This window comes from Filicampus tigris, chromosome 10, assembly GCF_054856515.1.
Source record: "Filicampus tigris isolate MCC_2025a chromosome 10, RoL_Ftig_1.0, whole genome shotgun sequence".
Lineage (NCBI taxonomy): Eukaryota > Metazoa > Chordata > Actinopteri > Syngnathiformes > Syngnathidae > Filicampus > Filicampus tigris.
Genome location: NC_141226.1, coordinates 13,404,070 through 13,429,963, shown reverse-complemented (window position 1 = coordinate 13,429,963; position 25,894 = coordinate 13,404,070). Strand labels below are relative to the sequence as shown.

At 40.3% G+C, this 25,894-nt stretch overlaps 2 protein-coding genes and 1 long non-coding RNA gene across 7 annotated transcripts in view; 2 read left to right on the top strand and 1 right to left on the bottom strand.

The window, feature by feature from the left end:
- The first annotated feature begins 99 nt into the window (after positions 1–99).
- On the top strand, positions 100–11,783 carry mtf2 (metal response element binding transcription factor 2). Of its 3 annotated transcripts, none has more exons than XM_086043993.1 (15): positions 100–275; positions 2,776–2,962; positions 4,083–4,164; positions 5,231–5,341; positions 5,427–5,527; positions 6,308–6,423; positions 6,518–6,613; positions 7,004–7,072; positions 7,478–7,601; positions 7,798–7,865; positions 7,968–8,129; positions 8,659–8,749; positions 8,899–8,957; positions 9,114–9,215; positions 10,085–11,783. In XM_086043993.1, the coding sequence occupies exons 1-15, from the start codon at positions 154–156 to the stop codon at positions 10,458–10,460; spliced, it is 1,866 nt and encodes a 621-aa protein (XP_085900119.1). In that variant the 5' UTR covers positions 100–153; the 3' UTR covers positions 10,461–11,783. The 3 variants fall into 3 exon arrangements, with proteins under 3 accessions (XP_085900119.1, XP_085900118.1, XP_085900120.1); XM_086043992.1 differs by having other exon boundaries at positions 6,305–6,423; XM_086043994.1 differs by lacking the exon at positions 100–275 and adding an exon at positions 1,603–1,848 and having other exon boundaries at positions 6,305–6,423.
- Positions 11,784–12,081: 298 nt separating this feature from the next.
- ccdc18 (coiled-coil domain containing 18) overlaps positions 12,082–25,894 on the top strand; it is a 28,046-nt gene continuing 14,233 nt past the window's right edge. For 2 of the 3 annotated variants that reach the window (XR_015088306.1, XM_086042545.1), the window contains exons 1-17: positions 12,284–12,671; positions 13,321–13,474; positions 14,048–14,154; positions 15,992–16,120; positions 16,328–16,424; positions 17,157–17,278; positions 17,372–17,660; positions 17,800–17,887; positions 19,408–19,625; positions 19,751–19,861; positions 20,746–20,877; positions 21,147–21,281; positions 21,361–21,438; positions 22,092–22,208; positions 22,970–23,137; positions 24,663–24,805; positions 25,352–25,515. Coding sequence is in view for 2 of the 3 variants with exons in the window: in XM_086042545.1 (XP_085898671.1) it covers positions 13,343–13,474; positions 14,048–14,154; positions 15,992–16,120; positions 16,328–16,424; positions 17,157–17,278; positions 17,372–17,660; positions 17,800–17,887; positions 19,408–19,625; positions 19,751–19,861; positions 20,746–20,877; positions 21,147–21,281; positions 21,361–21,438; positions 22,092–22,208; positions 22,970–23,137; positions 24,663–24,805; positions 25,352–25,515 (2,230 nt within the window). In the remaining variant the exon portion in view is untranslated. Of the gene's footprint in view, positions 12,178–12,283; positions 12,672–13,320; positions 13,475–14,047; positions 14,155–15,991; positions 16,121–16,327; positions 16,425–17,156; positions 17,279–17,371; positions 17,661–17,799; positions 17,888–19,407; positions 19,626–19,750; positions 19,862–20,745; positions 20,878–21,146; positions 21,282–21,360; positions 21,439–22,091; positions 22,209–22,969; positions 23,138–24,662; positions 24,806–25,351; positions 25,516–25,894 lie in introns of those variants that run through there. The other variant, XM_086042544.1, reaches the window with a different exon arrangement.
- LOC147140897 (uncharacterized) lies at positions 20,601–25,705 on the bottom strand. Its single transcript, XR_015088307.1, has 3 exons — positions 25,380–25,705; positions 22,949–23,104; positions 20,601–21,291 (listed from the first exon to the last, which is right to left on the bottom strand). It is a non-coding gene; the product is annotated as an uncharacterized LOC147140897 (long non-coding RNA).

The window sequence follows — 25,894 nt, the reverse complement described above, 5'->3', positions numbered from 1 at the left end:
ACTAAATACAGACAAGTTGGGGACAACGAGGAACACCTGGACAAGACACAGAGTGTATGAAGGAGCTGATTGGTTAGCACGCAGGTGGACACAATCATGACGAGACAGACACAAAGCAAAACATCAAACTAACAAAACCGAAACAGACCAAACATGACACCTGGTGCTGCAGAGGAACCGGGAAGGGGGCCTGCCTCATCAGCCTGCCACCATAGAGGTTGGGGTGCACAAGAGACACGAGGGACCGGAAATACAGGAACTGGGGAAGGAACGAGGTGAGGAAAAAAGGGGGAAGTGAAGTGGCTTGGTGACAGGTGCAGAATGACACCACTTTTACTTGGGTTGTCCATGTTGGCCACCCTGCAGAGGTCCCAGATATATGGCCAAATGGCTGCCCAAATAAGCGTCTGAAGGTTCTGAAGGAATGTAGAAAGCTTGATGTAGTGACAATGTGTCACCAACCCCACGTTTATATTCTGAGACATCAGGCCTACACCTCCATAGCAACTGATACATCAAGGAATAACACACACACAACAACAACAATTCCACTCTTTAATTCCATAAACACATCATTAATCATTGAAAAAATCAAAAGGCTGATTATAGTACCTTGAGTTGTTCCATTTTGTATACCAAATGTCCTTATTTGTCTTTCCTATATTCACTTGAATAATCCCTTTCTTTCTAAAAAAAGATTCTTCATCCATGTATATGACCTTTAATTCCCAAACTACTAAATCTATTAATAATTCTTCTCCCCACAACATATTGTAAGCCCCCTCTAGGTAAACTGCACATAACTTTGTTTTTTTCAGTCTACGCTTGTTTAATTTCATACTCTAAACATAAAGCTGGATCCATAGTATTTCCTCTTCATCTGAATCCACTTTTGCACTTTGTAACATAGCCTATCCTCTTTTTTCTAAATAGGTTTTTGTTAACAGTTTAGTTATTCTTTCATTAACCATTTTCTCCATTACTTTACAGATATTTGATGGCCTGGCAAAAGACGTTTTGCTGACGATTTACATTTTTTTCGTTGTTGGGGGGCAGGGGGCTGCGATCCTCGCCCCCTCCCCACCTTTTCACGCCCCTGGCCGAAAGTAAGCGCTTCAGTGCCCGCCCACTGAATTTGATGGAAGAGAATGACAGATAAAATTATTTCCTGATGGACAGGTGAACAAGTGTGAGTGCCCAAATGAAATCAACATAAATATGTAAGGATGTGAAAAATTCACAACTCTCAAAATAATAAATATAAAAAGAAACAAATTGCCCTGCGATTGGCTGGCGACCAATTTGGGGTGTCGACGCCTACTCCCCGAAGACAGCTGGGATAGGATCCAGCACCCCCTGTGGGGATAAGCGGTGTAGATAATGGATGGATGAAATAAACAAATGTCAATAAATAAATACAAAAATAAAGAAATAATGAAACGAGTTAGTACATGCAGAACTAAATAGGTACACCATGACACATTTTAATTATCAAACATATAGCAGTTCATGACAACTGCCAAAATGCAAAAACGTGGCCACATGTCCACTAATGATTTTCGAGTGACTCCGAAGAAAAATGCAAACGGATGAGGAAGCGAGGCGGCCGTTGAAGCGCTTCCATTCCCACAATGCACTAGCCGAGCCGTCAGCGGGAAACCAAAATGGCGAACATGCTCGGGGTAAATGAACCGTTTGTTATTTTCTGAGAAAGACGCAAAGTCGACACGTTTGGCCCGCTCTCGTTTGCTGGAACAATCCCAGGCTAACCGAGAAGCACGAGAGCCACACTCGAACGTTGACTTTGTTTACTCCCGTAAGCTGTAGAAGCGGAGGTGCCCGAATGAGGTATTGTTGTCATGTTTTCCTTTGATGTGGGGGTGTGGGACTGGGTCCGACTGGTCTGGTGGCCTGGCTAAAGACTTCGCTTCGTGGATTAATTAGTAAACACTTCGACTCTGCTGCAGTTACAACCCCAAAAGAAGACGAATTTTGTTTCCTCAGTGTCACCTCTAGCTGGCGAGTTATCATGTTTAACATGTGGTTGAGCACAGCGTCTCAAACAAAGGGACATTCCCGAATGGACACCAACGTAAGAAACGAATCAAGAACGCTATGTTTTGAACAAAAGTACGCACAGTCGATACTTAACAGTCAAAACCTCAGGTTAAAGTATAATGAGACTTCCCCAATTAAACCCCAAATATGATATTATACATTGAACCTAATATTGATTGTCTTAACTCTTTAAATATCAATACAAAACAAGTTTCCATTTTATATGTAGGCACAGAACCAAAACCAATATTGTTTGAAATATCAACCTCCACCATATGACTGTGATGTCACACGATGGTTGAAAAATAAAGCACAAGAATGGTCAAAACAGGAAGAAAAACTCATGTTTTATAGGAAATGCACAGCTCAAAGGTTTGAGGACATTGGATTCAATTCACTTATGGTATTTTTGTATTGTATTAGTTCATTGCTGTTTTTTCAGTGCTAAGATGGCAGAATTGGAGTGATGTGGACGAACCTCAGGAATCGATACAAGCCAATGTCGGTGTTCTATACTAGTATAGTTCTACTACTAGACTTACCATAGACACTTGAACTGTGGGAATATTATTGTATTAAAGAGAAATTTGTAATTGTCCTTTACCTTTATATTTTAGGAAATGAAACTGCTTATAAACCCTTCAAAGCTCCCAAATGTTCCTATTGCTAATGTTTCTGCCACTCCACATGTCCCCCTATGTCCTGTCCATCCCCCAGAGACTCGGGCGTTCTAAGTCATCTGTCCGTCCATCAGCGATCCCACTCCTCAGGGCAGCAGGCTGCTCCCTTGTCCCCCACAAGCCGAGAGAGGGTGGCCTATGGGGAACAAGGCAGGTTCACTGAGGGACAGGATGTCTTGGCCCGCTGGTCAGATGGCTTGATCTACTTGGGGACAATCGCTAAGGTTAGTGCGCAAGGAAGGACATTGGTACCTTGACTTACGAGTGTCCCAACTCCTGAGTTTCTCCAAGTTACGAGACATGTATTTATTTTTGCTGTGCTGCTTCAGATACGACGCTGCTCAAATGAAGTGGAAAACAAAATGAAGTTACTGTACTGCCTGGCATGCGGGCAATGAGAGCCACAGTCGGCAATGCACTCTCAGTTGTTTATTGAATGAGACAAACACCCAAATATAAAAATAAAATAAAACGAACACTAACAAGGACAGGACTCGACACTGCATGTAGCCAACTTTTCAGTCAGTGTCTGGCATGTGTGTTTGTAAAAAATTACATCCGGTCGTTCCAATTCTGTCTGTTTGAAGACGGAGGTCATCTGTGACTCGGGTCAGGTTAAACCCTTCCTGGAAATTAAATAAATAAATATCCAAGTCTAGATGTTTGCTTTGCCACGTTAATGGCCATCTAACTTAACTAGCATTATTTGCTTTATAAATGACTTTTTAAGCCTGCATTCAGCTCGCTCCCTCATTTTGGCACTTGAGACTGCAAAAAAACAAAATGATACCACATGTTTGGGAATACAGCAGATAGTGAACAGTTCTCCAAAAAAGTAGCTCCGATTATCGTAATAGCTAAGATAGGTCTGCCGCGTTTGGTGTGGTCAGACTGATCTCAACCACTACCGACGGTCGTTTGGGACAATCCGATCTCAAATTGGGGACATTCAACATGTTGGATTGTTTTGGCCCGACTTCTCACTGTGTGTGACAAACGAGCACGCAGCCTGTTGACAGTGCCGTGCAATCAAAGCGAGGTGACGAGGCGTTGAGGAAGCAAGGTGGGGAATACAAAATCAAAACAGTCATGACTCATGGCACAACAGAAAGTCCATGCTGGCGCAATCTCCACTCCTTTGACCAACGCCTTTTCTTTTTGTCACTTTTTTTCCTGCTAAAAACAAACCACTGCCTCCTCTTGCTCCGCCATGTTTGTTTACTCTGAACATCTAATCTGGAATTTGACTTAATTCTTTCCTGAGCATTTTGGTCAAATTCTCCCCTAAACAAGGAAAAGAAAGGAAGACTGAATTGATTGAATTATTTTTCTTGACTCTTGCAGATCGATCGGGACAAACAGCGATGCTTTGTGGTGTTTGAGGATCGATCCAAATCTTGGGTTCTCTGGAAAGATATTCAGACTGGTGAGCAGGAGCAAATTAGTTCTGCACTTTGAAGTATACAACATGAGTAGCTATCCATCTGCACTTTTTGTTTCCCACAATAATCATGTTACTTCACACTCACACTTAATCACTGCTGAGCAATGTGTTGATAGAGTACGCTAAGCTAAGTTAGTTGGGGAAGCTTTTGAGAGGTACTGTAATGAGGCTTAAGCTTGTTCAGTGCTAGTTTACTGAAAAAGCACCAAAACTGAGTTATTACTTCTAGTAGTACGCATCTGCCGACCGGCTGGCCAGCTCGTCATCACACGTACTGTACACGTTCCCGTGTTTCCCTCTCCAAGCTTCACCAGCTCTGCTTCAGTAATTACGTAAAACTTTAGTTTTGTCCTTACGTGTCTGAAACCGACCCCAAACATTGAGCATCTTTTGGACCATCAGCAACAAATGTCTGTGCAGTAAAAGTGGCCAAATATTGCGCGTGTTGCGAATATGGTTCTAAAATGATTAATTACAGTACTGAGGCAGACATTTTTGAGGACCAATTTTTGCGGTCGACTTAGTCGAGTTAGCCGATTTTAGTTTTTAATAGGTAACACTGTTTTGGTTGGTAATAAATGTGAGTTCACTGACTAGTTCCTTAATCCATAATAGACGCTACGATAAGTTACCATACCAAATAGGACATTGTGTTACAATGTTACATCAAACACCCACTGTAAGATGTGTATGCTAACTACAGCTAGCTTCCAGACATGACTGTGCCTATGTCAGAAATGAAATCAGGCATAAGCCACAACTTGCTTCCTTTTTTTTTTTTTTTTTAAGGGTTGAGCATCCCCGTCTTGCTGCCATGAAAGGCAGGTTTGCATTGCATTGAGTATATTTGGTGAAATGCGGCGTAATCTTTGGACTCTGTTGCCAACACAAGATAGCACTTAGACTACTTTACCCACAATGATAAGAACGAATTTGATTGTCGATGTCGTCGTGATCAGTCGACAAATCTTGTTAACATGTTATCCAAAGTTTTGGGCAAATGTTCTTTGGCTTCACGTACCGGTATTTGTGTGTTTTTTTTTTTTAGGAGACGAAGATGAGGACGAAGAAGAGTACGATGACATTGTGTGCTCCATATGTCAGGATGAAACCTCCGAGGAGCCCAATGAGATTGTCATTTGTGACAAGTGTGGGCAAGGTATGCCTTACATTGGAATGAACTGGTTGGTGTTTTCCCCCGCCCCCTCCCCTTTAATAACTCCAATGTGCTTGTCGTGACTCAGGCTACCATCAGCTGTGCCACTCGCCCATCATTGATGCTGCTGTCATTGACTCAGACGACAAATGGCTTTGCTCTGAATGTCAACTCACTTCTTTCCCAAAGGTGCAGCTAGTTTTTAATTTAAGGGACAGTGAGCCACATTTATTATTGGGCATACTTTCCATAGCAATAGTTAAAAATCCGCAATATAGAAAGACTCATATAAAAAAAATGTTTTATTATCGTTTTACCCCTCCCTCATGCTTTAAAACATTCAAATGTATTTAAACCAAGTTTCGCTTATTAAAACACACTTTTCAAAGTACTCCTTGGTGCCTGTTCTCCAAATAAGGCGAGACCATGCTTGCTTCAAGTTCTTTGTCACTCCTAGTTGAAGTTTTCAGTAAAATTAACACAATAGAAAAATAAATGAAACATCATCGCAAGTTTAAACACAAAACGTTTAACAAAGCCACTCAATCTCATCTAACGCAAGTCTGCTATCGTAATGCTAACATGTAACACCATAGATGGCTTAACGGAAATTAGCATAAAACTTGTAATTATAATCCTTCAAATAAGTGCTATTTTAACATACAATTAATTACGCTGCAGCTCTCTTGTAGAGATCACTCCGGCCTGGCATATTATAGCACAGCGTGCCACTACACTGAAGGCGCGTTGAATCCAAGTTCAGACTTGCCCGTATGTACTGTATTCGGTTAAAACTTCAAAATAGCCTTAAAATTTGTGATATAGCGGGACTGCGAATGATGAACTGCAATATTGGTGCTGGAACACTGTAATACCCAAACCTAATGCGTTCAGTCACTATTCAAGTACAATCAATCACAAAATCATGGAAGCCAGGCGAATAGTTTAACATTTAGTTTTTTGAAGCAGGAGGATACACAATCCATGGAGCTGTCCTTCCCATACGCCCCGGAGCAACTGGTGTGGGATGAAGAGCACCGGACCAACATGCAACAGTGCTACTGCTACTGCGGAGGACCAGGAAAGTGAGTGATCTCACAAGATGGAAAAAATGTCATTCGTCAGAGCAGGACCCCTCGACCAATTAACTTCTCCCTTTGTCGTCTCGTGTATGTGTAGCTGGTACCTGAAGATGCTGCAGTGCAATAGTTGCGAGCAGTGGTTCCATGAAGCCTGCCTCCGTTGTTTACCGATGCCAATGCTCTATGGAGACAGGTGATAAGGCAGTATTTTCTTAACAGAGTTTGCATGTTCTCTCCGTGCCTGCGTGGGTTTTCTCCGGGTGCTCCGGTTTCCTCCCACGTTCCACAAACATGCATGGGAGGTTGATTGGACACTCTAAATTGCCCCTAGATGTGATTCTGAGTGTGAATGTTTGTCTCTGTGTGCCCTGCAATTGGCTGGCAACCAATTCGGGGTGTCCCCCGCCTACTGCCCAAAGACAGCTGGGATAGGCTCCAGCACGCCCGTGAGTAGGATTGGATGATGGATGAATTGGATGAGTTAATCCATGTAATTATTTTTATTTATATTTTAAATAATTACCGATATCAACTGATTTGAAATATATTAATCCTGATTATTTGTTTTTCCCTTTCCTTTAAGATTTTATCTTTTCATTTGCTCCGTTTGCAACGGTGGACCTGAGTATCTGAGCCGTCTGCCTCTGGGATGGTAAGCTACTGCTTCATGGTAGTACAAACAAATCCTTTTGCTTTCTTGCCATCTACTGGTTGTAAAGGCAAAGCCTCAAACTCAACTCCCAAAATGGAATTGATAATTGCTTGGATGTGCGTCAACATAACTACATGCAAATGTCTATTTCCTGCCTTTCTTTACCTTAGAGTATTATAGTAACCATTACTATTATCAAGCATTATTATTTTTGTCTTCGACATCTAGAGTGCCATTTTAGTTTTTTTGTTTTTGTTTTAATGAGCAAGAAAATGTGGTCACTGGTCACCGCTTCTTACATTAAATGTTAGACCTCAGCTGGTAAATAATTTCACAAGGGTGTTTTTCCTGTATGAAACACATATGATAGAAAGCTGCCTAACTACTGGTACCAAAATGCTGCAGGGAGGATGTGACACACCTGAGCCTGTACAACCTGACAATGATCCACAAGAAGAAGTACTTTGATTCCGAGATGGACCTGATGGCCTATATTAACAACAACTGGGAGTTGCTGCAGCTTGGCGAGGTAAGGGTGAAACCTGATCTAATGTGCATAATTCTAAAATGTCCTTGATCAGTTTAACTGCCTGTGAACATTTTTATTAATGATGCTTTTCTATTACTGTAGAGTATTTTGGTATTTAAGTCTGGTTAAATTGTATGTCAACCTTTTTTTGACTGACAGCTGTTGGTTTTTCTTCTCTTTGGTGTAATCTCAACAGCTTGCCAGTACTCCAAGATCAATGCGATTTACGTGTGTTCTTGAGGCATTAAACAGCAACACAACCAAGTAGGTTCTTGTCATGTGCTATAATATATTTTTGTTATATGGCCTACATTTCCAACACTGAAAAGGGCCTAAAAGTAAATCTTCCGTTTCTGTCTTTGCTAGATTCATGTCTGGAAAAGAGGTAAAGAAGAAAAAGCACTTGTTTGGGCTGAGGGTTCGATTTCCTCCCACTCCCCCCAGTGGAGAGCATCCAGCCAGCAGACTGATGGAGCACCCCTCACATGGGATCACTGTCAACTCAAGCAAAGCGCCATCTGACATGAGGTAAGATGCTAAGAGTGTATGTTTTTAAATAGATCTGATGTTAACAATATCGTCGGAGGTCATCTAGTGATTAAACGATTTAAAAATGAACTGTGTTTGTATTAACAGTTTCAAATTCAAATCATCGGCACAACTGTAATTTGAGTTTCTGAGTAGTAGCAGCTGTCTTTCGGCTGCTACCAAATGGACAAAGCTGCAAACCGTAGAAGAGGATGTGATGTAGGCAACAAAAACAAGAAGACATAAGGAATGCTACGAAGTGGTCACTTTTTATAAAGTCGCAGATAAAAAATGAATCCACCGTGAAGAAGTTTCTGTTGAGTATATGTATCACAGTTGCTTAGTAATTAAGTCGTGCCGAGTCTCTCTACCCGCTTTCCTTTTTGATTGTTCTAATATCTTCTAGAGTAGCTTTGCAACATTCAGGAACAAATCCGTATTTAATCTTGCATTGAACCTTGGGGCAGCTTCCTGTGTCACTCTTTCAGGAACTCGCTTAAATGTTGAACTAAACTGTTATTACTTGCAGGACACAGAAGAAGTCCAAAAAGACGAAGCAAGCAACCCGTTCACTGGAACGGCAGGCCAAACGCAGATGTTCCAGTGAACTCCTGTCCCAGGTGTGTACATTTGTGTGTTTTAGTGGGCGGGAACTGGGTGTGCACATAGTTTTACTCAGATGAGTATTTCTTTATTGTACTGGTGTAAGTACCTCTTGGAGGAAAACTTTGAGTACCAGAAATGACAACTTTATTTGATCATTTAACAGGAACTAAGAAAGCCCACACCACTAGAATCCCACTCACTGGATCGCTTTTCTTCTGTCAAGTAAGGAAATATGCTGCAAATTACAGTGACGGCCTTTTAAATGCATTGTCGGAAGCAGTTGCACAATGAGTTCAATGATGAATACTTGAGTGACTCATCTGTCCAAATTTTGCATTTCTGTCTCTGTTTTCTCGTCTCTTTTCCGTGACGATCCAGGAGTGACCGGTCCTTACTGTCATCTCGAACCTCAGATGTGGAGTCTATTGGCGCCCTGAGCACCACAGAAACTACCTCAACTAGCCTCTCAAGGCCGTCCAGGTAAGCCAGCTATGCAACCTTTAGCCTCAGGGATGGGCCACTTTTGTTTTAACCACACCACCAGTCTCCCCACCCCCTCCCGCCTCATTCATTCAGTCAAATTAAGGCACCTTCACTGCCTCACAGACAGTCGAAAATTGTAGAAACACAACAGCAGGGTCACTACTCATTACATTACTATTATTTTGAAACACAGGAAGAGGGAATGCTTTCCTATAATGTTACTGATGCTTTTTTTTTTTTTTTTTTTTTCTAGAGTGCTATAAATTCTGACTGTCCGTGAGGCATTTAAGGTGTCCAAGTGATTTGCGAGTGGGTGAGGGCGTTGGGGGCTGGGGTGTGTGGAAAGATGAAGAAAAGGAATTTGCTGTTGTGTGTCTGTAGGATGAAGAGTTGTACTAGCTGGATGGTTTTACATTTTGACATAATTACGGTCGACTTTGACCATTAATTTCCTCAATTATAAGGTTGTCGATCGACCTTCACTCGTCCTCGTTTCGTCAAAGTGGGACACTAGGTTCTATTGTTTGTTTTCACTCTTTACATGAGGGTGTTTGGTGAATCTATATATTGACAACTTACCTGAGGATTTAGTCTGTTCTTCAACTAGCATTAGCTTTTTCAGATGTACATGCACAGCACTTGACTGACTTGAATATTTGTGACCAGCTGTGACTAAAGAGTCACATCTTTAGTGTTAGTTACGAAATATGGACAAAAACAGACCAGGTGGTTAAATTGTTGAGATTTCACTAAAAGTGCAGTCCTTAAAGTCTCTATTTTGCCCAGCAGCTCAAAAGGGCTGGGGAAACACTGATTTAAATATTAGTCAAACTAAACTTCTGTTATTCTATCCAACAACCCCACAGCCTGTGCAGCTCCAGCAAGACCCAGTCGACGACTTCCACCATGCCTCTTTCCCCTCCACCTTTAAAAAGAAAACGCGGGCGGCCACGACGGGCCTTGCCTCCCCCCGACCCTCAGATCCTCCCCCACAGCCCAGCAGACCCGAACCCTTCCAGCGTGGAAGGTGGGACTCCACTTCCGGGACTGCACTCTTCAGACATAGTTCACGGCATGGACCCCAACAGCCAGCTGTCTCACCTCAAGAGCTCAATCAGCACCTATTTCGGAGCGGCGGGAAGGCTGGCTTGCGGCGAGAAGTACAAAGTCCTGGCTCGAAGGGTCACCTTGGACGGCAAGGTGCAGTACCTTGTGCAGTGGGAGGGCGTCACTGCCTCCTAGACTGGATGTGGTGTATGGAGGACGAGAGTGCACAAATTAAATAGTCAAATACATGTTATGAAATATTTATTTCAGTATTTATGTCAATATTTATTTTGATAAATATGTACATTTCAATACTTATTTTTTCAAAACACAATTATTTCAATATTTATTTCTCATTTTGAAATATTGAAATGAATGTATACTGAAATAATATATTGAAATAAATATACATTGAAATGAATACATTTTGAAAAAAAATTATATTGAAATAAACATTTCAATAAATGCATTGAAATGAATAAATATAGAAATAAATACTGTACTTCATGACACATGTATTTAATTTTGGCACTCTTGGTCCTTCATAAAGGTGTCTTGACTGTACACCCGGCTTATAATCGGAGCATTATTTCCTTATCCTTATAGCATAATTGTCACAAGTCGTTTTTCAGAAAAGAAGGTAAAATGACAACACATTCAACAAACCTGAAGAGTCCAGTTGCTTCACTTCTGAATTACCGTCACCTGCAAAACTGACGGAGATTAAGATATTTTCTTTGTTTTTTTGCAAGCGTATTGTTTTCTTTTCTTTTTGTTTTTTTGCAAGCATATTGGTATTGTCATTAAAAATGACTTGGGCAATTATGCTATTTGGCTAATGTAACATGTACCTTTTCAGTTTAGACTGGAGTGTTATGAAGCTTTCTGTAAAGCCTACTGGTTCAGTGCAGTTCACTGTGAATATAATACATGCAAACATATCTTACAGTTTGTTGTATATATGATGCTTTGGCATAATTGTATCTCTTTTGGTATTTTTTTTTTTGTTGTCGCTTGGAATGTTTACAACAAGCCCTCAGTTATGCATAAAACTGTTCAATGCACTGCACCTGTAGGCATTCAAAGATGTTTTATTTTAAGATCAATTAATATGCTTGTCAATTTCATACCAGCTGAGTATAAAACTACATTTTCCCCATGGAATGTAGCCTGTTAAACTTGCCATCTGGGAGAGAATAAGGGGAAGATTTGTTTTGCCACTGATGTTGCACCATGAACCTTTGTGTCGACTTGGATAACATTTATTTTTGTACAGTGTTTGCAGAGTTATAACGTCCCTCTATATTATATACTTAACAACAAAATGTGTTGTTCAGCAGACTCTTTGTACGTATTTAGGCCATTCTAAAAGATACATACATACATTGTGTTTAATTTTTGGCTCCACCCAAACTTTTTGACAACTAAATACATATATTAAGTGGTGTGATTTAAATCTTTAAGGACCTATTGAGTTTTTCCTTGTTTGATAAAAAAAATAAAGTGTTGCATCAGCGATTCTTATACTGGACTGTTTTCTGCAGTTAATAGGTTCGCCTCCTTGAAAAATGGTTTTCAGTGATTTCAGTTTACTTCTGTGAACCATATTTAGTTTAGTTTTTACTGTGATTTCTTTCCACTCTCGGTATAGCCAAATAGTTACATGGAAACAAAACTTAGTCAACCAGTGTCAATGTCAATGTAAAGCCGGCCGGTCGGTGAAGTCGGGGTCCTTTTTTTCTGACTTCGCAACTCGTTCAAAGTGGCGTTCCGGTGTACTTATCCTGGTCTGAGGTCGCAGTAGTCAGGCTTCCCACCGTCCTCGAATGCAACATTACCATCGCCATTGCTACATTCATTTACGCTCCTCTTCCACGCTTACGATTGGCTATTTCATTCTTCCGCGGCTTGTGTGAGTATCAGACATTTCTACCAATCATTTTGTATTATTCTTTGGCTCCAACCAATCACGAACTGATTTTTGAAAAAAGATGGGGGGGGGGGGACAACTCGTTCAAGTTTTGGTGGCTTATGCCAAGACATCGACAGAATGAGAACTTGAATTCAAATTAGTGTTTTGTTTTCTTTTAACTTTTTTTTTTAACATGGCCAAGATGGTTGCATGATTGCTTTTACTTTTAACAGAGCGTTGTCACAACTCTCGGCTAGCCACCTGTTGATTAGTAACCATCGTTGTTTACATTTAGCTTGCTAACATGCTACACAGTATGTTCACAGTCATTTATCCTTTGTTCTTAAAAGTGTTCAACAAATACCATTAAAGCCGACCGCTGTAAAAGTTGTTGGTCACATACCTCGTTGCATGTAACCAATTATTGTGCAGAATGTCAATGACGAAGTTCTAATAGACACTTGATCTGCCCAGACGTGGAGGGCAGCAACAGGGTGAGTCCACGATACATACCCATTAATTCACTGCTGTGTTTGTGTACTGTATTAAATTGCATGAATGTCGTATCTAATTGCCATTGTTCGAGACTTGGATTGGATATGTTGTTTTGATTCCATTTATGATTTAAGATTGAGTGTAGTCTTAAGTCATCCTCTTCAAACCACTAACCTTAGACCACACAGTCTTTCTCTCTGTACCAGTGTTTCCCAACCTTGATTGAGCGAGGTCAAATATTTTACACAGGAAAAATCTCGCGGAACACTACAGAACTAATGATCTCATCTCAAGTCTGGGCCTGTTTAGTGGAACACAATTTCTTCTGTTGAATGGCAAAAGAGTGGATACACGGGTCACATACCTTTTGCCATCTAGTGGAAGAGCATTTAACTGTTCTGCCTTTCACGGTACTTTGCAACGATTAATTGCTGAATATAGATGCGTTATTTCTAATATTACTTTTCTGACCTATTAAGTGAAACTTGATCATTTCTGGTACACTTTCCCCCCCAGATAATTTCTTACTGCACAGTGTTAGGAATCACTACATTGAATACAAATAGTAACTGGTGCATCAAATAATCCTGTATCCTCCAAACCACAGAAAAACATCTTTAATTCACACTTATGTCCATCCTTATCCAGTCCGCTTCATGCCGTCCATGAGATGGAGCCTGTTTCTGTGAAGCGAAAAATGGGTTACGCGCGCCAAGAAAATGCACGTCTTGCCATGCAGGATGTTCAATTCATCAGTGACCTGGATGCTACACCGTATGAACTCCTATCCTCCAGCTCTCAGGTAAAACAGCCTATAAAGACAGTATTTAATTTGTCCATTTTTTAAATTGTGTATCTGTTTTGTTCATACAGTTTTTGTTGAAAGTAAAACAAATAAGCTGTTTGGATCTCATGTCTTCAGTGGATATTGCTAATTCATTACATGCTGGATGTAGAGGCAAATGTAATTTGAGTTGTGTGATATGGATAACGATAAGGGTAATCGATAGATGCCATGTTGGCTCTGTGTGCTGAGCTTTAAATGAAGTGAATGAAAAAAATGAGTCCCCCGATCAGTGCAAGCATATTATTTAGTGGAGGGAAAAAAAAAACCCGACAGCATTTCTTTCGTAGCAACAACAACAAACCATAGATGGACTACAGATGGAAATGATCTTTCTGCTAAATCTGGTGCAAGCATCTCTTCAAGTCATGTGATATTTATTTATGTGTACAATTTGCCCCAAAACAAACAAAAAACATGATATAAGCAATATACTGTTATCTCCAACGGTAGATGTTACATATCTTATCTGTGATATATATTGTTATATCGCACAACTTAATGTGTAATAATGGACATTTTCTTTTTCAGAGCCACCTGCGATGCTCCAGGGGACAGCCCGCTAACAATCTAACGGTGATGAATGAGCAAATTTTGCATCTTGAAACAGAAGTGGAGACCAAAGCCAAAGAACTAAAGTAAGTAATGACGTGTTCACGATATTAAGTCCGCTGATAGTGTAGTGGTACACACGCCTGAGTTGTGTGCGGGCAGCGTGGGATCAATTCCCGCTCAGTGACAGTGTCTATGTGTTCCCTGCGACTGGCTGGCGACCAGTTCGGGGTGTAGTCTGCCTTCGCCCATTGACGGCTGGGATAGGCTCCAGCAACTCACCGCGACCCTATATAGGATAAGCGGTTTGGAAGATGACATGACATGACATGACATGTTCACGATATTGTCCCACTTGACATTGTAGTTACAGTATATGTCAAGTGGTTGTTTATGTAACCTGATAGGGGGATTTTGAAGGATTAATTCTATGTATTAAATGCCCATTTGCAAGGCCAGGTGGCAAAACCTATAAAAATATTAACCATGCTGCTGTATTGTCGATTCTATCTGTTTGCTCACAATGAATAGCTGTTGTACTCTAGTTTAATGACTGCTGTTTACTTTTACTCAACTGGATAAAATACCAGGTGTCTATTAGGCATAAGGCTTTTATCAGGGGAGAGTCCTTTATTTGTTCTAAAGCATTTTGTAATGCTCTCTAGCTTTTTCCATAACACTTGTCCTTATTAGGGTCACAGGGAACAGTGTAGAAAATAGATGGGAGAAGTTGTCTATAATATATTAGACTGACTCAGTATACAACAATAGTACCCTGAAAGAGGAAATCAACCTAAACATATTTTTTTCAAGGATATGTTCTATGCAGCCCCCCTAGTTGAAACAAGGCATTCTGATAAATATTGCGTTTGTGGAATAAGAGTTAATCCCTCCGTTTTTAGCCATTTCTGGGGTTGGCCATTGTCATGTCACTTCTGTCGACTGAAAATGACATCACAACTACTCAGGGCTCAGGTAACGACCAATCACGGCTGACCTGTTTTCTGAAGCTGAGCCGTAATTGGTCGTTTCCTGAGCCCTGAGCATTTGTGATGTCATTTTTAGTCGACAGAGGTGACAAAATGGCCGCCCCCTGCGATGGCTAAAAAGGGGTGGATTTTGCTGCTTAACTCATATCCCACAAAAGCAATATTAATCAGAATGCCGTGTTTCAAAGAGTGGGCCCGCATAGAACATTTTCTTGAAAAAAAATATGTTTGGGTTGATTTCCTCTTTCAGGGTACAGCTAAGTTGCTGTTCTTTGTTCCACTTGGAATAAGCAAGGCACACCATGTTGGTTTTTTTTTTTTTTTTTCTTAAATCAAGTTTATTATACTGATTTAAATCCCTCATCATCCAATTTACACTGCTGTATATTTTTGTTGCATACCACACAGAATAAAACACTATGTATAAATTCTTCATTTTTTTCCAATCCATAATACTTTTCATGAGTGAGTGTTAAAATATGTACCTAATTTTCCTCTGGACTGTATCACACTGAACACAATGAATGTCAGCTTTACAAATGACATACCTTGTCAGTCATAATAAATGTAATTATAATTACATTATAGGAATATGTATACATATTCCTTCTGGCACCTTAGGATATTTATTTTTAGAGGGGAAGCGTCCATTTTTTTTTCCTCATTGTTTTCCAAGTCTATGCTATAATCTAAGATTAATTAGAGCATGGAGTGTATTTTTCAAGTTACCAACAATGTGAATTGACATATTTGTCTAGTATCAACAGTTACATCTAAATAAAGTGTATTTGAGGGCTCATTAAAAACAGTTTCACAAATGTTTTTTTTTATCTTTTAACTTAGTGTTTCATATCGTGTTATAGCTGTGGACTCTATTCCTGTCATGTCTACCTTGTGAATATCCTAAACGCCAGTCTGTCTTTTTGTTTCTTAGGGCAGCAGAGCTGAGGGCAGAGCGTTGCCAGGAGGAAGCGGCTCACGGTGACATCATGATAACAACTCTGAAGGAGAAACTAAGCGCTCTCAGAGAAGAGCTTGCAAACAAGACCGCTTTGGCCAAAAGGTAACAGAGCCTTTACCAGAGCTTGGATGGAATAGTTTTGCATGCAATTTTATTATACAATTCTATTTTATTATATTTCACAGTTTCAGCATTAGGTTGAATGTAATTGTGCTGGAGATCCAGTTAATTTGTTACGTAATTTAAAAAAACGATGTAGAGTGTGTATATTTGTACAGCATTCTATCTGTTTTGTCCAATTTCTAACAGGTCGGAGCAACAAAGAAACCAAGCCCTCGAAAATGCAGAGAAACTCAAAGAAGCTTTCAAAGAGTACAAAGCCACCGTTACCATTAAATTTCAAAAGGTATATTTTCTAGTGGGATACAGCGGAAGCTCTAAGGTTGTCCGTGGAAATAAAGCGTTGCAGGGTGAAACTGCTGCCATCATAAAAACTCTATTAACTTTACAGCAATTCTTCATTTGAACCTTTTATGATTGTAACCCAAAGAGGAATAAAAACACACTTGAGGAGTTAATCCCCCTTAGTCTCATTAGATTCTCGCAATAACAGTTAGACATAAGTTGTCTTGTGACTTTTTAAGGCGTATTTGTTATTTACTTTCTAAATTGTACAATGTTTAGCTTTAGGGTGTTCGAATTTGGCAGTCTCATTGTATTCGGTATGTAAAAAACAGGATAAGGTTTTACAGCAGGGTTATCCAAAGTCTGCCCCTAGGCCCATTTGTTGCCTTCTCTACATTTTTTATTCTCATACTAAAATTAAAAACAAGTAAACATGTTGAAAGATAACACAATATTTTAAAAAAACAAACAAATAAAAAATAGTTAAAGCTGAATGTTTTATTTAAACATATGACTATAGAAAAGGTGAATCAAAATTCGTCAAATGATTTCTTCATCTTGCGAGCCGCCACATTTTCATGAAATTCAAAAAAGAATGTAGACATCACACTAATACCATCCATCCATTCTGTGAACCGCTTATCCTCACACTTATCCAAACTCAAGGTGACATCGACTCTTCTTTGGCCATCAGGGCAATTAAAACAGTTAAAACAGTGTGTGTGCCTTGTAGGTGATGGAGAATGAAATCAAATTAAAAGACAGTCTGATTGAGTGTGATCGAGAAAAAGAAGATTTGGAACAGAAGTGTACTGCGCTGGAGAGAGAAAAGGCAGATCGGAGTCATACGATCAGGTTTGCACGTTAACTCCGCGAGCTTTGCTCTTATCGGGAGTTTTGCGTTTTTCTTCATGATTACCATGACTTCCTTCTTCACGGGCCTTGCAGCCAGCTAAAGGAGGACGTGAGGCAGGCAAAGACTTCTGCCGCTGGGTATTCAGACCTTCAGGCCCAGCTGGAGGATGCCGGGCGGCGGAGCTCAGACCTCCGGAGGCAGCTGACGGAGCGCAGCGCTGAGTGCAGGGAGCTGGTTCCTCTGCGCAAGGAACTGGAAGACCTGCGCGCTCTGACCACGAACCAGGAGCTGTGCCTGGCCCAGAGCCGCAGAGCAACTCAGCAGTGCCAAGCAGAGGCCGCTAGCCTAGAGGCCATATTATCCCTGCTGCATCTCCGAGAGGTGGGGAGATCATTGGTTTACGCCTCACATGATTTTCTTACAGACTTTCATAACTAACCTGTGGATTATGATTCACAAAGCCAAATTATTCAAAGACATTTACCTCAGATGATATAATGTGTTGTTTACTGTATTGTAGGATGTAGTAGGACCATTGTGTGTCAGACCCTGCATCCTGCCCCCGGTGGACTGTACAGCAAGTGCACAAATGCTGAAACTGAAACCCGGTACAGTGGGACCGTCATCTGCAGTTTTTATATATGGTTCTTAGCAAGTCTGGCAAAAACAACGTGCTAAAATTCAAATGATCTTACCTACTTTATTTATTCATTTATTTCAATTATACTTATAATTCTTTATATGTACAATATATATTGGTGCACCATGCATAACTGCATGAACCCTTATATATGTGCGGTGAGTCATGCAACAGGCCTATGACTGCCTGCCCTGTATGCCGATCAAGTGACACATTTTACAATGGACGACAGGTGGGCGGCCCACTTTTTTTTTTTAACTCATTCACTCCTGTTGACACGCAGCTATATCAATAACATAAAACCGGGAGGGCCGGTAGTGATGGAATTAATGCCATTTCCAATTATAAAAGCGGTTCAGAGAATGAATGGGCCTGGCCCCTCTGTCCAATTTCAAACTTAAATGTGACCCTTGAGCACAAAAATTCTGCCTACCCCTGATTTGGAGTTCTCCACGAAACTAACGTGCATGTTTTTGGAACGTGGAAGGAATCCGAATTACCAGGAGAAAATCCACGCAGGCACGTGTGCATGATGCCCCCACGGGAGAGATGCTAACAGAATAGGTTTATTTAAAGACAATTAGCTGGCGAACTTACTATTCAAACCCGCTGTGGACACGCTTCAAACGGGCCACTTACTCTCGTACTTACCCAGCTGCGTGTACTAACTTCCATTGCGAGCCCTGGGGTTGGTTTTGTCGTATTGTATAATCATTTGGGTCCAACAGACGACAAGTCTGCAAGCATTCAACAAGTTACTTATTTATTCTCCACACTTCCCCTCCTTCACACTTCCCGGCCTTCAAAATAAAAGCATGCCAGCAAACCACTACACAGCAGTTTTGCTACGGCGTATTTCCGGAAGTAGGAAAGTGCATGATGTGCCATACTTGAGTGCTGCGCGCAGCTTGAATATACTCCCAGAGACTAGTTGTTTTGAAAGAAGCCTAAAAAGAAGCCTTTCACCGAGTAGGCTGAGATGAAATTTGGCCGCCTCGCGAGTACGTCACACGCATGAGGGCCGGACTAAAATCCACTTCCGGCCATGATTAGTCCAGCCATTTTTAAAAATGTGTCAATTTGTCAGATGTGATAACCATTAGACTGCCTTTCTGCCTTTATTAACCTAAATGCATAAAACAAAAAGCACAGCACTATTGTTCTTTATTATCTCACCACATACGGGCGTAATACTCCATACAGTATGTGAAGCAAGCAAGACATGAAAACAGAGGCATAAACATGAATGCAAGCTTTGAGGAGTAGACTACATAGATACACTTTTCCTCAGAAGTAAATACACTAATCAATCAATCATATCTTATTAAGCAGACTCATGGTCCATTAGAAAAGCACATTCTATCGTTAAAAAATCGTTAAAAAAAAAAAAAAAAATCCCATCAACGAAATAAACCATCAATAGTGTGACATTCACATAATAAACGTCAGCCCTTCCAATCGTTTTACTTTTTTTTTTTATCTTCTCAGGTGAAGGTTACCAGCATCTATTACAAATTCTTCAGGTAAAGGAGGCCGAGCGGATTAAACAACATAGCCTGGTCGAGAGGCTTCAGGACCGCGTCAGCCGAGCGCAGGAGGAGATTTCGTCCCTGCAGACGTCCTTGGCCCAAAGAGCTTCTAACCACCAGAACCTCCAGACAGAGCTGATGGACAAAGCCAACCAAGCCACAGCCTCAGAGAAAGAAGTAATGCCACTTTTCTTTCATTGACATGGGATATTCTAACACTTCAGTTTGTAACCTTATAAATGTTTTCACAGTTTGGATCCAGAGCTTGTCAAAGATTTGCACTGTTCTTTGTTTCAACTCAGCTAAAGAGGAAGAGTGCTCGAGTTGCGGCGCTGGAAAAACAGTTACAGGAGAAAACATCCGCCTACAGTCAGGCTGCCTTGAAGAATACAGAACTGCATAACCAGCTGCAGGTACAAAGCAACGCCACTTCCGAGGCTAAAGAATATATGCCTGTCAGTGTTGTAGTGTTGTCTGTCTACTTGTGTTGCATCACCATGTGTCTTCAAGTATGCCTATAAGGTTACTCCACGTTCATCGATGCGAATCATTAGCTCATCTATGGCGTTTTCCATTATGTGTTAGCATTGAGCTAGCGGGGGCATTTCTTTGTTTGGAATACATAACGTTAATTTGTTTTTATTTAATTAATATTTTTAGTTGTTTTTCTCTTAGTTTAATGTTTACTTTGACAGTAAGAGTCTTCTGGGAGTGGCGCTAAATACGTAGTGTGAAGCCTCTTTTTTGAAGGAGTGCTCACTTATCTTTCAAACTTGTGCTAATTGCAAAGGGAGCTGAGTGGTTTGCTGCCACTATATCGTATCTCAAGTTTGTACAAGTACAAAATATATTTTTTTATGTGCAGAACACAGGTTACAACTTTTAAAATGAGTCCACATTTTGTGTGATTCCAGCAGTAGTTGAGATTTCAATGTCAGGCTAATATGGCACATCCAACTTTTTGCCACAATTAACGGTTTTAGAGCTGAAACTGCAATTTAACTCAGTGACATTCGAGTTATGAATAACTAATTTATTTAATTAATTCAATTTAAAAAGTGAAATTCATATATTACATCAATTCACTACACACAGACTCAAATACTTCATGATTTTATTTAGTTATAATTGGAATGCTTACAGCTGACAAAGGACTTCAATTCACCATCTCCAAAAAAAAAAAAAAATAGAATACTGCATTACATGAGAAACAATCAAAATGACTTTTATCGCTGCCTACAACTATACAATCATTGTTTTCTTATGTTATTTTGTTATGTTCTTGTATTTAATGCAGGAGAATGCCAGCGCTCTTCAACACTACCAAGCACTGATGAGCAAAAAGCAAAGAGAGTACCAACAATCTTTGGAGAAGACAAAACAATCACAAAGTCAGCAATGCACCCAGCAGCAGCACAGAATAGACATGGTGACTTGAATTTACATCGATGATTTTTTAACATTCTTCACCTGCAAACATTGTATACCGGATTCACTTTGCGTTCATTTTGCAGATTTTAATCATGCTAGAATGAATAGCGCCTGGGTTGTTCATTCATTTTTGTATTTCACCACTTGGGTGTCAGGGGGAAAATGACAAATGTCTTTTTTTTTTTTTTGCATTTTTTTTTTTTTGCATTTTAATCATCTAATATGAGCAAAATCAGATGTCAAGTGGCTGCGTTCTCACATTTGTAGCTGCAGCTGTCTGTGAACGAGGCTCATTCTCGGGTTTTAGAGATGGAGCAGGAGGTGAGTTCTCTACAGAAGGAACGGGATGAGGCTGAGGCTGCGTCTTTACAGCTGCAGACCTCCGTTGAGCAGCTCACACAGGTAAGGACTCCTATCAAACAAACTGTATTTAACACAATTTTATTAAGTTGTGTACGACACGTTTTGTTTTTGGCCCCAGGAGAAGCAGATTGCAGCGAGACACAGTGAGGAGTTGCTCCAGAGTTTAAAGGAGCAGGCAGCCGAGTCTGCCACCAAGGTCAGCGGAACAACAGTCGGCAACACGTGGCCCTAATCTATGACCTTGGAGATGAGCAGGAACAGAGATTGTAGACGCATACGCTGTTTTAAGAATGAATTGAGTGAAGAATCATTTCTTTGATTTTCACATCCTGTTGTAATCTAAATACTTTTTGGACCACTTTTTGCTTTGAAACTAATAGTGACAGATCACTAGCAAGGGGCTATCTATTACCAACGGCTTTATATTTACTAAAGTTTCGAACCCTCTCTAGTGACTATTTTTCCAAAACGCGATGAGCAACAAATCAAAATACTTTTTGTGGCGTGACTGAAAAATTCCGGGGAATCTTGAGACGCCCTCCACAGCACAAGATGTTCATCCCTCCAGAGTCCGGACTGGAACTGAACGGTGCTTTTGTAAAGTCTTTTATGTCACAATTCTGCTAAATTTAGAAGGGCTTGCTCATAGATACATTTCAGGGCGATAACCATAGACTGACTTGGTTGTTTAATTTCACCTTTCATGGGTGGGCAGGCACTTGAGAAACCCAACTATTTTTGTACAGACAATTGAAAAGCCCGTTTTCCCGTCATCTCTCTTTTTAAATGTTTTAAATTCCGCAAGTGTTGGCTTTGACTTTTTTGTGTGTGTGTGTGCGCGTGTGTCAGATGTGTGAGCTCCAGTCGTCTTTGTCAGCCTGTCGAGATGAGCTGACGTGGCATCATGAGCAGATGGAGGAGATGAAAAAGAGCTATGAGTCTGAGCTGCAGAAATCCAAAGACCAGGTACACAGTCACCGCTGGGGTTGAATGATTTTCAAAAATGATATAATTGCGATTTTAAAAATAAAAAAAAACATATATTTATTTTTTTGATACCCTTAATATGGCGGCGATTGTGGTTTAATATTTTTCGGGGTCCTCTTTCCATTATACTTATGTACATGTTTTATCTTATTGGTTGGTCTTTTATTAAAAGAAGGGAAATGAACCGTGAATTAATTTGAAATACAGTTTATTTATCAACTTTGCCTACTTTGACTTGCAGTCTTTTAAGCATTCACTACGACAACTTCACATAATTCTACAGAAGTGTGGCGGAAACATAAAAAAAAAAAATATATATATATATATATATATATATATATATATATATATATATATATATAAAAGACTACTGACTACTGCCTTTTTTTTTCCTATTCTCCATTGGACAATTTCCTACGGCACACCTGATTTTTATGACACAAGTAACTAAATTTATGAGTTAATTAACACTAGATCATCAGTATATATACTTTTTGTAACATTTATATTTGGTGGTGCACTATTAGATTTTTGTAATGTAATGCCTGTATACACTGTGTGCCTTAACTCAATAAAGATTGGAAAATACTTGTGTAAAGTAATGGGCTTGTAAAGTTGTTGTTTTTTTGTCTTGTCCTCTTGTTTTTTTTTCTTCCACGTTAGCGTTGATGAAGAAAGCTCAATGACACAGTTAAGATTCTCCGATCCTCATCACCTACTCTTTATTCTCCTCTCTTCAGGTGTTTTCTCAGCAGGAAAAGCTTCACGGTGTCACTCGGGTGGCTCAGAGTTCCGGTGAGCAAAACCTGCAGCTTCAGCTTTCTCTGCAGCAGCAGCAGATGATGCTGACTGAGAGCACGGCTCGTATCGCTGAACTGGAGGAGAGCCAGAGTCAATTGCAGCAACAGGCGAGTGCGAGGTTGTTGGTTTCTAACAGTTTCATGCTAATCGTTGGAACGTAGCTGTCCAAATTTGCTAGTACAGTCTTGCGAACGCCTGCTATTTCTCAGATTTATTATGGGATCATTTTTTATGGGATTTTACTATATACTTACTATTGTAATGTCCTCGGAGGACCCACAGTCGGCGTGGGCTAGGCTCCAGCACACCCGTAACCCAAGTGAGGAAAAGTGGCACAAGAAACGAATGACTGAATGGATAAAACCATCACTGTCTGACTTGGCTGTGAAACGGTTTTGAAAATATGCCTTATGCTTATGTAAAGAAGAACCGACGCAACCTCATGAGCAGTTATTTTTGCCAAGTAGTTGATGACGTAATCTCTCATAAACTCATGACTTGCGGCGATTGTGGTTTAACTAGCAAATAGACGACCTAGCTGATAATGTAGTGGGAACTTTGACTTCAAAGTGTTCAATCTGCAAAAGATACCAAAGTATTGCTTGGAGGGGTCGGAAAGCAGTTGGATCTTGTGATCACATAAATAGCACAGAAGTGTTTGTAGCTTGCAACTTTGATGTCAACAATCGGACAACAATGTTGCCCATTCTGCTTTACAGAGACATAGTCAAGCATCGAGTTCTGGTCAGGATAAGTGGCGAAGGGCAACACCTAATCAGACAGTTGGCACGGTGTTAGAAGTCAATTTAAACAAAAACATGCTCGAAACTTGGGGGGGGGGGGGGGAAACAGCATCTGTGTTGACATTATTGGACACTAAATGACCAGCCAGTATTTATTTCACGACATAGTGTTCACACACAGACAAGTTTGGTTAGTGTTTGACATGCACAATGGACCTAGAATGTTAAGCGTTGCGGATATTTTTAAAGTATAAGTGTTGCTTATTCTTCTTGGTTTCCCTACGTTGTTAAATTATTGTTGGTAATTATTGTGAGAAGCCATTACCTCATTCACTGCCAGACATTTTCAGACCCTCTTTTGCCCTAACGTTGACAAAAAAATGTAAATAAATTCCTGGGATTGAATGGCTGGACTGTGAAAAGACAAGTCAATTTGTCAACGGCAGGGAATGAGTTAACGTGTCAAATTTGTTTTTTCGGAATCTTAAATTCAAGCTGATAAACGTTGGCATTATTCACTACCCTGCAAATTAGCTCTCAGTTTCAAAAAGGTTGGTGACCCCAGATTTAGAAATGAGAATTTCACGACGATCCGGTTCCCCCGTCAATAATGTAGCTGGGGAACTACTGCAATGTTGCTACTTGTATGACATAACTTCCAGTGTCTTTTCTACCGACATTCTTCTTCTCTTCACTTATCTTAACAAAATATCAACACAGACGGATTTAGCTCTCTCATGCAAGTGGAATTAAGGTTTGAAGTCTGATGCATGGCGGCAGTTCCAAATTTGCCTCTTTCCCCCACCACATTTGGTAGAATTGTAAATTGCATGACCGTAGGGGCAGCAACCTAAAGCACAACGGCACGCCGCGGTGTCTTTTTACGTAGGTGTCCGCTTTTGAGCATGAGCTGGAGCGAGCTCGAGCGGCTCTGCAGGACGAGGCGAGGACCAGATGGGAAGACAATGTGGAAAAAGACAAAGATCTACTTGACGTGAAGGAAAAGAACACTAAACTATCCGAGACGCTCAAGTAAGAACAGCAGTGCCATCACACGAGTAGATATACAGAATAATTTCATCAACAGCTTGTTTCCCCCCCCCCCCATCACGAAAGCAAATTCCATTTAGATGAGATTTTTTCTTAAGTCATATGTTGTTCCGTTTGATAATGAAACATTGTGCTGTCTCAGTCTTACACCACATCCAGCAGTAGGCGTGACACAGCCTCTCTTGCTCTGCCTCTTGCATCCATGAATACGTGTGCGTATATAAGTGAGGATCCGCTTCGGTATCAAGCTATTCCTTTCTGCTGGGTTGTGATGCCTTAAAAAGCTTGGATGAAAAACACTTTAGCTATTTTTTATTTTTATTTTTTTTCATGTGACGTGAAGCATTTTTGTTGCATTCCTAACAATTGCAGCGGGTTCTCTATATCCGAAATGGGTGCTGTGCTCATGATAAGGTGAGGCGAATAAGACTCGATGCGTTGCGTTTTATCCAGTGTCAGATGTGTGTGATTATCATGTCCATTTTTTGTTCATAATGATAAGCTTGTTATTTTTCCATATTCCCGAAGCAAAGTGGCAGCAGATGTGAAAAATTACCAAGTGGAGCTCACGTCTAAAGAGTCTGAGCTGCAGAGTCTGCGGAAGGACGTCACCATCAAGACGACTCAGATCAGCCTCATCGACAAGGACCTGCAGCAAACAAGGAGCCTGCTTGAACACAAAAACGATTTGGGTAAGCCAAATCTCCATTCATCGCGAGTGATATTTTGCAGATGTGAAAATCTGCAATGCTGTATCCAATAACTTTTTTTTTTCTATTTGAACCCTCCCACGCGCTTTGAAATTCATAAAAGCACATTTTGTATGTCACTTGACCATGCCTCTTACAGGCACGCATCTACACACGAATACTACAGTGTGTGAGATTTTTAACTTAAATACATTTGTAAAACCAATTTATTTCTTAACATTTTCTTTTATCCATTTATTATACATTTCAGTGCTATTATTTTTCCTTATTAAAAACATTTCCTTAAAAAAAAAAAAAAAAAAAAAAAAGGGGTGTTTTTTTTTCCACTTCATTTAAATCAGGAAAATTTATTTGATAGGCT